Source organism: Tasmannia lanceolata, unplaced genomic scaffold (assembly GCF_043159265.1).
Source record: "Tasmannia lanceolata isolate RefF3 unplaced genomic scaffold, GAP_Taslan_0.1 ptg000079l, whole genome shotgun sequence".
NCBI classification, from domain to species: Eukaryota; Viridiplantae; Streptophyta; class Magnoliopsida; order Canellales; family Winteraceae; genus Tasmannia; species Tasmannia lanceolata.
Genome location: NW_027518756.1, coordinates 553,175 through 565,264, shown reverse-complemented (window position 1 = coordinate 565,264; position 12,090 = coordinate 553,175). Strand labels below are relative to the sequence as shown.

Here is a 12,090-nt window from a genome sequence, read left to right as displayed (position 1 = left end):
AACCGCACTATCAGTAAGACAGTCAGATGCATGATGAAGATAGCTAAGTTGCCAAAGTCATTTTGGGGTGAAGCAGTTCGCACTACTTACTACTTGATTAACAGATCTTTTTCGGATGCGTTGGATTTTGATATTCCAGAAAGAGTGTGGATAGGAAAAGATGTTTCCAATTCTCATTTGAGGGTGTTTGGATGTAAAGCTTTTGCTCATGTGCCCAAAGAGCAAGGGTTAAAGCTTGAAGATAAAGCTACTCCGTGCATATCTGTGGGCTATGGAAATGCGGAATTTGGCTATAGACTATGGGATCTTGAAAAGAAGAAGATAGCCAGAAGCAGAGATGTTGTTTTCCACGAAGACTAGACTTTTGCAGATTTTGAGAGGGTTGAAGACCTTAAAGGTAAGAGTGTAGTTGATGGTACTATTGATCTTACATCTATTCGTTCTTCGTTCGAGCATGTTACACATGGGGGAGAAGTGCAAGAAGATGGTGGTGATCATGGATCAGATGCAGGTGGTCATGATACTGTGATAGATCATAAGCAGGGGGAACACTCCCCACAGACAAAGATTATGGAATCTCAGGTTAGAAGATCTACAAGAGAGCATCGGCCATCAACGAGATATCCTACCTCCAGATTATACATTGGTTGCCGGTGAGGGGGAGCCAAAAAGGTTTCAGAAGATACAATCTCATAAAGGCCAAGAATACTTGGCAATAGTGGAATGGTTTTTCAGGAACCAATGGATCCGTGATGTGACTGAAATACGGTTGGGACAGTTGAAGAAGATTCATGCCGATAGGAATCTGTCTGATATGATGGCTAAGGTTATTTCCAAAGGAAAGCTTGAGCTATGCTTAGGCGTAGCTGGCATGGACTCCAAGTGAGAGTCAAGGTTGGTGTCTCCTCTTCATGGGCCTGGAGAGGGAGATTGTTGTGGGATCCAGCCCCATGTGTGGGCCCACATCTCTCATCCACTTAAGTTAGGAAACGAATTGGGTTTCCTTATTATAAAAGGAAATAAGAGTTCCACTTAGAAACAAAAAAAAAGTGACGTGGGTATAGGGCCGAGAAAGAATAAGGCCAAGAGTTTTGCCGTTTTGGAAAAACCCAATGGAGGGTTGTGTGCCGTGGAGTGCAAATAAAAGAAAAGAAAAGGAGAGAGAGAGAGAGAGAGAGAGAGAGAGAGAGAGAGAGAGAGAGAGAGAGAGAGAGGAAGAGAAGAAGAAGAAAGAAACAAGGGTTTTCTTTGTGTGTTTAGGGTTTTGATTTGGGGATCAAAATCTAGGGCTCTTTTGGAGCATTTCTTCTTGGAAATTTTCACTGAGCCGTTGGATCCTCTCGTTGCACGGAGACTTTGCGAGGATTTGGGCTTCTTCGACTTGAAGATCGAAGTGGGTATATTTTGGTGAGAAAGTGGGTTTTGTTGTTCGCAACGAGGTAACCCTTTATCTCTCTTATTTCTTGTATTGGCTCAAGTTTCGGGTGAAAACTTGAGAGAAAGACATTGTATTACTTATTTGATTCGTGGATATTTCATCGAATTTGCCCTGTGGTTTTTCCCTCTTCGTTGGAGGGTTTTCCACGTAAATCTCGGTGTTCTCTTGTGTGATTGCTCTCTTGATTGTTTGGTTTCTTTTATCCACATATTTACTTGCTTCGTAATTAAAGTGGGTTTTCTTCGGTGAAAAACCCAACATAGCGCAGAATTGTAAGTTTTAATGTAACTTTTAATGCCACCGATGATTACTTCCAAACATAGATCTGTTTGAACATCTCAATCGTTCAGGATCTATTCTTTTCTACCTGACATTGTGAAGATCACCAAAATTCCACCCATATTACTTTTAGTTTCCAAACTTCAGGGTCTGTTCACGAAACTTTAGGGTTCAATCTTTAAATCTCTGACAATTTTTCGTGCTACTTCTCATCATCTTGATCTACGCCATGAACCAAGGGAGAATCCCACGCCCAAGTTTGGAGGAAAATTCGGGCATAGGGTGAAGGGGTGTGACACACCATATTAGAGTGTATTTATCACCAATGTCCAGATGCTTCAAGCAACTTCCATGTGCTTAGCCTAGTCAAGACCCTAGAATCCAACCCCTTGTTAGTTCTTGAGAGTAGTGTTCCTCCATTTTATTCTATGAAAAAAATAGTCTACCCTATATTACCTTGAGCCCCAAGGTCCTTGGCCATGACCCACTCAACATCAGTTGGGCTTGATGGGTTCTAATAATTTATAAATGAGATTATAATACTATGACAATCCAATTAGATGAAAAATCTTAAGTTCCCCTCACATGGGCCAAAATGACCAGAGTCACATCAGCCAACTGGACATCCACAAGTAAAGCATTGTTTAGGTTTGGGCCGTGAGCGACCAGAATGCTCGTGTTGATAAAGTAGTGATGAATCCCACCAGCAAAATGTTTCTTATCGAAAGTCCATTTATGTAGCCCACACCTCTGTTCTAACTTCCTCAATTGATCAAAAATTTTGATTTTCAGTAACTCTTTTCCAAACAACTAACTAAAAAAAGGTATTTATTGAGAGTCCCAATATTAAAACAAATGAATCATTAACCAAATAACTATTCCAACTACCCAAAAGAGTCATTCTTTGCCAATTGGGCCATTGTATATTCCATTGTTGGGTAATCAATCACTTTCCTGCACAATGAATCATACAAAATGTAGTAAAATAAAAAAGAATAAAACCAAGATTATCGAACCAATACCCTGCAACAAACATAACTTCAAAAGCTACAAAACAAAAGTGAGACAGGATGTATAACTCTTACTTATTGCTAGGTTGCTTCTCCTTTGGTTCATCTCTGAGAGGCAAATCATGTTCCATGTTATCGATCTTTGTCCCCTCCATGAGAGCATTATTATCAGCAGATGCATCACTCTTCCTACCATTTATAGCTTGTTCTTTATCTCCGCTAGTTTTGTTTGTAAATAAGTTAACCTCCTATTCAAGAGTAGATTGCCCTTGCCTAGCCTCTTCTTTCTTTCTTTTCTTAGGCATCCCCTCACTTTCAGCACCGACCTCACTACATGGTACTGAGGAATCACACTGCTGACCAACTCCCCTGATTATAGGATTCAAGCAATACATATTTAACAAAAATGTAATAAAATTGTCTTTAAACTATTCATGATTCAACTTAACATCTCAGAAAGAAAAACAAGTTAATAAGGAAACTGTCACCTGCCAGAGTCACAATCTTGATCATTAGCAACAACCTTCCTTTTTAAGCATGTGACACGGTGGCTCTCATCTTTTTCCTTCTTCTCCCTCATGCATTCCACATCTACCTTCTTATCCAGTTTTTCCTCTGCTTTGACATTTTTAACATCATGTTTTTTAAAAATAGAAGAAATAGGAAAATCATCTTCATCTTCGCTTTCCAAAACTAGAGTGTTGGAACTCTTGATGCTAATTTCCTTATGTGAACCATCATCATTAACGGAGTAACTAATGTGATATGAACCATCATCGTTATCAGAGTCATTGATGTGATACTTCTTCTTAAGACGTCTGCGAGTGCCATTACCATATGCAGATTTTTCACAATCAACTATCTCCTCAATTTCAACTGGAATCAGAACCAATAACATTACAAATGGGAAGAATGTTCAACATTTAGCATAGCAATAAATCTCAAAAACTACAACGTGCATGAATTTCCATTGTCTATCGATGATTCATCAAACAAAGAAACATTAATCATGGCATAAGTACTAAAAATTTCACATACATAATTTTTTTTACTAATCCATCTATATATCACAGACATGCACACATTCATGCACTATTGAACATACGTAAAAGCATACTCGCACCAAACTTACCTATAAAAATAAAATAAAATAGAAGCATACTCGAATAACTTAATTCAAAACATAAACCAACTGAAAACAGGCATACCTACGCTATTGGGTTTAGGAGAGGCATGAAATATTTTGAGATCACCATCAGCAATGAAATCATCCTCATAATCATCTTCAGTGTCATCATAATCACTGGATTTATCAGTATCGGTCTCGCCAATACCTTCCCCATAAGAATCACTTGAATATAATAGTAAAGGAAAACAAAAAAGAAGTAACACAAACAAGATTTGGGAAACAAACAAAAAATGGTTGTTGGCTACTTCTTTGAATCAATTAATCATGTCCAAATTACATAAAAATTCTTCTTTTATGAAAGAAAAAATAAGAAAGAACAATAAATAAAAGGGGAAATCCGTGAAAGTATTAATTATTCTCTCGAAAGGATACATTTCTTCAGCATCATGATTGATTAGAGGTCTCAAATAGTAACCAGTAAGATGCACACTCTTTGGACCAAGAACGGAGAAAACGACATCCTCCTCCTCCTCAAATTCAAGATTCAATGAGCACCACTCAGATATCTCAGGCAAAAGAGCGCATAGTACAACCGGACTCTTATTGCCAATGTTACATTGAACAACAACCCTTTGCTTCATTTTTGGACCGGAACCAAGTGTTGCCTGCAATAACACTACTTTTCTCAAGCAAAACAAATGAAAACCAACATCGAAACAGTAGATGCTTCAATACTCAATAAAGAAAATTGTCGAAACCCACAAAATTTTGTGAATTTTACAAACCAACCTGACCAATGCGAAGCCTTACTCGTGTCTCATTGTTTTTATGAGTATATGGTATTCCTGACTTTATTTCAACCCCTGATAAAGAAATCAAAAGGAAGCAGCCATAAACTCCATTTCATCATTAAAAGAAGATAAAAACATAAAGAGAAGACATTATGCTATGTTCTGTTCATCACAAACCGATAGATTACGAAAATTTATACAGAAGAACACAAGGAGATGAACATTGTGAATAAAAATGAAAAAAAAATCAGGAAATTGTAGGAGAGATTAAGAAAATACCCACTCCAAAATTGTAGGATCATTCAAAAGTTGGGCCTATTTGAGTGAAGTGATTTTTAACAGTGGCACCCTAAAACCCTTGTAGACAGTTCAGTTCTGCAATTGCTACTCTTTTCTAGATCTAGTGCAATTATGTCTGAATCTACCCTGAATGTATTATATGAAAGTCAATATTACACGAGCAAATATCAGCTTGGGTAAATGATCTCTGTATATGAAATGCTTGTGATCTAAAACAGAAGATATCAAATAAATTTCATTATTCATTTCAAGGGAACAAGAAGGGTATTAGAGTAATATTCAAAGTGGGAAAAAGAAGCACGTGAGATGAAATTTGCAATGCCAAAACTAATTTCAAGGAAAGTTTTTTCCATGATACTTTTTTGTCAAGTTTGGTTTGAATTCTATAATGTTCTTGAATTTTAATTCCTACTGTTTGTAATAGGTTTGGCAATGCTGGAATTTTTTTTTCATTAAATCTTTGTTTTCTGCTTTAACCAAACATTATATAAAAGAGAGGACAATCAGAATAACAAAACCTCTGCAATCTTGTTACTCTATTTGAACCATTAATTTTGTTGAGCAAGACCATCAGTGGAAACATGTCACTCTGCACAATAATTTTATTTAAGATAAAATTACTATGGAAACATGTCACTCTAAATTGTAATTTTATATAAGATAAATTTTATCGCCTACCCCTAGGTTTGGTCATGTTCACTGATCTCTCATGTATATATAGTTTTTAGAAACATTCATAGAATTCAAAACAAAACCAGAGCGAGTGCTAAAATTAGCCTACAGTAAAACATTGTCACAATGTTTTTAATAAGGAAATGATATCTATCCAGGCTTCCTTATTTTGATAAGGACACCCTTCCCTTTACACTTTGGTAACGATATATACATATCATATGCAAAACTTCAAGCTCGAGCAGAAAATTCTAAACAAAACGAAAGCAAATCGTAATATCAGCCAACTTTGAAGCATTGTCGCAATGTTTTTAACAAGGAAGTGATATCTATCCGTGTTTCCTTGTTTTACAAGGATATTCCTCACTTTAAACTTACAATAGAGATATACATATCAGATGCAAAACTTCAAACTCTGCGAGAGCTCTATAGACAATGTAACACAAAAGGCCCTTAAATGTCTCCAGCAAAGTAAATGCTATTCTCCTTTTGAAAGGTGAAAGTATTGAAATTCTAATTAAAAACCCAACTGAAACAAACCAATATATACAAATTCTCATGGCATAACATGGCAAGGTTTCAACGCCCAATAACACAGAAAAATACAGTATGCTCTCAATCAAAGAAAAAACAGGGCGTTTTCCATGTTCATGGCGGTTAAAGTAATTGATATTGATACCAAATAAATGTTGGGTATATAATATAACCCTATTATGTTCTAATATAAGCCCAATAAGATAATGGACCGGTGTAGTGGGCCTATTTAGGCTAGAGCCCACTAACCTATTAAAACTCTAGTGTATCTAATATATATAGGGGCTAGAGGCAACAAACTTGGTATTCCAAATTAGATACCTTCAAGAAAACTCTTGTTTGACCTAATTCCTCTAACAATCTTGAAGCATTAGGTTTAAAACCCTAATTTTCGTCGTGGGTTTTCTTCCCTCCAAGATTGGCTCATTGGTGTTCTTCCTCGTTGGAACTTGCTATTATATAAGCAGCCCCCTCTTGGCTTCAAACAACTGTTGGGTTTTCTTCAATATATAAACCTGCAATCTATGACGAAACAAAGAGTGGAGGGAAGAAGGGGACGTTCTCACTATATTGATATTAGATCAACTCTTGGTGAGATATTCCTCTTGAATCTAAAACCCTTGTTGACGAAATAGAGAGTGGAGGGAAGAAGGGGACGTTCTCACTATATTGATATGAGATCAACTCTTGGTGAGATTTTCCTCTTGAATCTAAATTCCTCTTTGGAACAGCAGCCCTCACAATAACAGAAGTTGAATTGGCCTTGTGTTTAACTCTCTGTCTTGGGCGTGGGTTTCTTCAACCCAGACATATTTGGGGGTTTTCACACGGGAGTGGCAGATTCCAATAATTTTTGGATGTGAGTTATATTTCACCCACAGAATGCGTTTTTGGGAGTGGGTTTTATTCTCACACAGAAGCAGTTGACTTCTTCTTTCGGCAACTTCCCCTCGTATTTGCTATGAATTTGGCCGTGGGTTTCTTCTCTCCCGATTTGTCCGTGGATTATTATCTTACAGAAATCGACTTTGGGCGTTGCCTCAAATTCGTTGAATTCGGTTTAGGCGTGAGTCGATTCCACCTCTAAATTTGTTTTTGGCATGTTTTGGTGGAACTTTGGATTGAGGTTTGTAAAATTTCATCCGTGGCTTTGGATCAAATTTTTTTGTTGAAACCCTCTTGGGCAGAAATGTATAGCCAAAACTCTCTTGAATTCGGTTCTTGGAGTTAGTGTTTGGCTTCGGTTCGTAGATTCGATTTGGATTGGTTTTTTGCGATTTGGCTTTCGCGATTTGGTTCTTTGTTCATGTTTCACGCCCTGTAAATCCTAATTATCATTGGGTTTGGGTATTCGCCTTGGCTGGTTTGTCCTCACCTCGGGTATTTCCTTGGTGGTTATCTCTTGCTATTGAGTTTCATCTTGGATATCTCGAACTCGGGTTTTGGATTTGGTCCGCGATTATGTTCTTGACTTTGGCTTTCGCAATTGGCAAATCAGGTGCACTCTTTCCAATTTATTTTCGTGATTAAAATGAAAAAGATAGGAGTTCCCTTTGAGATGGTCAAACTTCAATCGTTTGGAGGATCTGAGTTTAATTCCTGGAAGCAAAAGACTCAATTCGGTCTGAAATACATGAATGTTAATTTCTACATCATTTTGAGTACCTTTGTTGATTCGATTGAAGGTATTGAGGAATCTCAATAGATTCGAGATGAGGATTTCTGCAGAGACTACTTGTTGAACTGTCTTTCAGATCGTCTAGCAGAAACCCATAGCAAGTTTAACACTGCTAAAGAATTTTGGGATAATTTAGATGCTCAATTCCGAAAGGAGGAGGAATTGTCCAAGACTCACCTTGTGGACAAATTCATAGATTTCAAGTTCCAGGAGGACATGGAAATCACTCCTCAAGTAACTAATTTAGAGAATTTGATATCTAAATTAACCAATGAAAAAATAGTAACTTAAGTGTTAAACTCCATGTTAATGACAGCTGGCATCCCTAGTTGCATTTGGGGAGTGGCAGCTTTTACTACAAATCACATCCTAAAACTCTAAATGATCCTCCATGTGATAGAGTATCCAAAAGTTTGGTGAGGACTTTGTGACCTACCAATTGGAGAATGATTTATCATCCTATCAGGAAGTGATGAGATCTAGGGACTCTATGTTGTGGACAGAAGTCATTTATGATTAAACGAGCTCTCTGTTAGAAAATCTAACTTGGTAGCTAGTCGATTTGCCAAAAGGGGCTAAGACTATCGGCTGTAAGTAGATATTTGTATGTGATTACACAAAGTTTATTATGGTCTTACACAAGTATCTAAATTGCGGCATAAAAAATTTGACAAGGTAGTAAAGAGCTTGGGTTTCCTAATCAATTACTCGGATAAATGCCTTTACTATCGTTTTCTGTCGAATAAGGTCATGATTATTTGCTTGAATATAGATGTTTATTCTTGTTTCCAATCTCTCTCTGTGGTGAGTAATGTGAAACTAACCTTGGGTAAAGAATTCGACATGAAAGACCTGGGTGTTGTTGACATCATTCTTGGTATGAAAGTAAGTTTTAACAGGCAAGGGATTTCCCTTAGCCAAGCCCATTATCTTGAAAAACTACTTTCTTTATGGGGATGCAGTGAGTGAAAACCGATTGAGACACCATTTGATTATACCAAGAAGCTGATCTCTAATGAAGGAGACAGTGCAAATCAGTTATCTTATTCTCAACTGATTGGTAGTTGTAGACACCCCATTTTGACCGAACCCTAATGGCGTCGCTAGGATAGAAACCCAATCAAACTAGTATTTTAGTGTCCCCAATTTGTTCCTAAAATAAGTTAGGGTCTCATTCAGGTCCTCGTAAAATTTCATCCGAATATGTTGTGATTTACCTAGTAAACGGATGAATTTTGTAATGTAGTGTAGCGTAGGAATAAGGGTGGCGGTTTAGCCAGAAAATGGGGTGTGTTGGAACCTGGAAAGCTAGTTCAAATTTACTGCGGTGGGGGCTGTCCAGGAAGATTTGTGAGTGTGCAGAGTGTAACATAATTAGGGGGTGCATTATCCGAGACCAGGGCAGTTTGGTAATTAGGGAAGATTCTTTTCTTCCTTTTCAAGTCTCAATTAGGCCTAACCATGAGCTAATGATGTTTAAGGCTAGGATTAGTTGGAGGAGAATATTAGGAAGCTTCCTAGGTGGTTAAGATTTCTTTGATTACCCTTGAATAAAAATGTGATTTGAAGGGTTAAGATCAAAGGAGGAGAAGATATTTTTTCAAAAATTTTCTCCCTGTTTTCTACTTGGGCCCCCCTGCTGGTATAAAAAGTAGTTATAAATACACTAGGGTTGGTTGCCCACGGAATGGAGGGGGGGTCAAATACATTTTATGTTTGCTTGGGTTTGTCTTACCCAAGGCCCCCCGCATAGAACAAAAGATTAGTCACAAATACACTACATAGGGTTGTCCAGGTAGGGAGAAGGGGGTGTGAATACATCATTTCGCTTTTTTATCTAAAAAATATAACCATTCTCAAAAAAAAAAAAGGAAAACCATTTGCAGAGAGAGGGAGAGAAAACACAGAGAGAAGGAGAAAAGGAAAAAAAAACTCTTCCCCGGCCAATCCCCCCTTCTTCTCCAGCCGACCCCTCCATTAACAGCCACCTCCACCTTTTCTGAACACCATCACTCCCAATCGCCCATCAAAACCCTCTTCTTCATCTCCTTCTTCAAGCCCATCCCTCTTCTCCGACCAACCCTTGCCGGAATCCCACCACCACTACCTTCTATCCACCTTCATTTCTTCCATCTCATCCATTCTCTGCCCATCACCATCATCAACCACCATCTTCTTATTCTTCTTCTTCTAATTTCTGTTTCTACCATTACCCTCTCACACCAGCCAATAGCCCATCTCTGGCCACCACCCCATTCCCATTTCCCTCTAAAACCCAAGACCCAAACCCATTTCATTTTCTTCCTTTCAAACCCATCGAATTCCGGCCAACCACCATTAAATCCGGCCGGATCCATTCAACCTCCTCCACCTCCTTTCCATCCCTTCTATATCACAACCCCATTCCAACAGCCATCCTCATTCTCTTATTTTTACCACTACCAAACCCTCTGCTATCTTCTTAAACCCCTATTCTCAGCCACCATCATTGCCTAAATCCTATCCTACAATATTCCCAAACCCATTTTCTTCTCCTCCCTGCAAACCCATTTCACCATCTTCTTATTCTTCTTCTTCTTCTTATTCTTATTTTCCCATTAAAAACCTTCTCACTTCTACTTCTCAAAAGCCCCCAAAACCCATTTTATTTTCCCATTCAAACCCATCTTCACCCTTAAAGGGAACACGCAAGTAACACCACAAACTAGGGCAAAGCCTTAAATCTAAAGGGAAAATTCCGAATAAGCAGCTAGTGCCTCAAAGAGACGATCCATAACAAGTAAATAAGTACTCCAAGAACAATGAAAATGATGTAAGGTCCCAAGCCAACAAGACTCTAATAACAAAGAAGACGACAATGACTCTAAAGGACTAACTCCTAAGCCATATGACAAACTAACAGTCTATGAAAATAGACCCCTAAACAATCAATACCAAAAAGGGATGCAAGTAAGTCAAAGCACATCTAACACTCTATGAGGTGGGGTAAATGAGACTCGGCATGTCTCTTATATACAAAAGTGGGCTCCAAGTATCCCTATCATCGCCCATGCATTGATGGAAGGATCATGCAACTAATAGACCGTGTAGGTCCTTAACTAGTAGGGACAAGTTGAGATACAACTTAGAAAATGTTCTGTATATGTGGCAGGGCATGCCTCCTATGGGTAAGCTCCCTACCAAACTAAGGTAATCTCCCTAAGGGATAGTCTCAAAACGACATGTCATGTCTCCGAAGGAGAATCGCCTAACGAGACAAAGCGTGTCTCCTAGTGGGGCTCTAGATGACTCTTTCATTGCCCTTACAATGATAGAGGGGGTCTAATATCTAAAGGTGTCCAAAAGACTGGGTTAGTCTACTAAAAAGAGAGAGGAATGCTATATGGGCTAAGCTAGTCCCCTAAAGATGAGCTTTTTCTATAGAGACATAGCTTGTCTCCTAAAAGGGGAATATCTATGAGACAAGAATATGCCTCCTAAAAGGGGAATATCTATGAGACAAGAATATGCCTCCTAAAAGGGGAGGCTCCGGCTAGCGCTATTATTGCCCTTGCAAGGAGAAAGGAAGGGGAATCTAAGACCAAATTAGCCTCTTACTAATAGGGATGCAACTACTTGAGACTTGGATAGTCTCCTAAAGGCCAACTCACCAATGAGACAAAGCATGCCTCCTAGCGTAACTCATTAATGAGACCACCATGGTCTCATAAATGAATGGCTCCTCTATCTAAAAGACTGTATTAGTCTACTAAAAAAAAAGAGGGGATCACAACTTGGACTGAGTAAGTCCCCTAAGAATGGGCTTGGGCTATCGCCTTCATTGGCCAGACCCGAGAAAGCTTCTCGAATATCGATGGGATCTCTAAGCCCAAAGGGATCATGAGAACATATGAAGAATAGACCTTAAACTAAAGATATCCCTAACCCGGTGAAGCCCCCCCATGAGACAAGGGAATGATATGAGGTGCAATGAATGTTATCTCAAAAGAGGAATGAGCAGTAACCACAAAGAAAACTGCAAAAGCTCTAAACACCAATAGAATCACTTGAATGAGAACAAGCCGATCTAATTAAGATCCTGGAATCAGGTAATGTTACTTCCTACTGCCGAATGATGATGTCCTTATTGCCATATTGAAAGGGACACTGCTCAGCTTAAGATGAACTTGCTCACTTGAAGGCTTATCTTGAAAATGGTGTGATATGCATATAAAAGACTGACATCAAACAAACATCATTATAACATGGCAATGACATAA

At 38.5% G+C, this 12,090-nt stretch overlaps 1 protein-coding gene across 2 annotated transcripts; it reads right to left on the bottom strand.

The window, feature by feature from the left end:
* Positions 1-2,543: 2,543 nt before the first annotated feature.
* Positions 2,544-5,069, bottom strand: LOC143865445 (peptidyl-prolyl cis-trans isomerase FKBP53-like). Of its 2 annotated transcripts, XR_013241847.1 has the most exons (7): positions 4,931-5,069; positions 4,646-4,719; positions 4,289-4,521; positions 3,936-4,078; positions 3,216-3,603; positions 2,803-3,096; positions 2,544-2,671 (listed from the first exon to the last, which is right to left on the bottom strand). XR_013241847.1 is itself a non-coding variant. In XM_077375823.1 (6 exons), the coding sequence occupies exons 1-6, from the start codon at positions 4,947-4,949 to the stop codon at positions 2,976-2,978; spliced, it is 978 nt and encodes a 325-aa protein (XP_077231938.1). In that variant the 5' UTR covers positions 4,950-5,069; the 3' UTR covers positions 2,678-2,975. The 2 variants fall into 2 exon arrangements, 1 of the variants encoding a protein (XP_077231938.1); XM_077375823.1 differs by lacking the exon at positions 2,544-2,671 and having other exon boundaries at positions 2,678-3,096.
* Between the last annotated feature and the right edge of the window lie 7,021 nt (positions 5,070-12,090).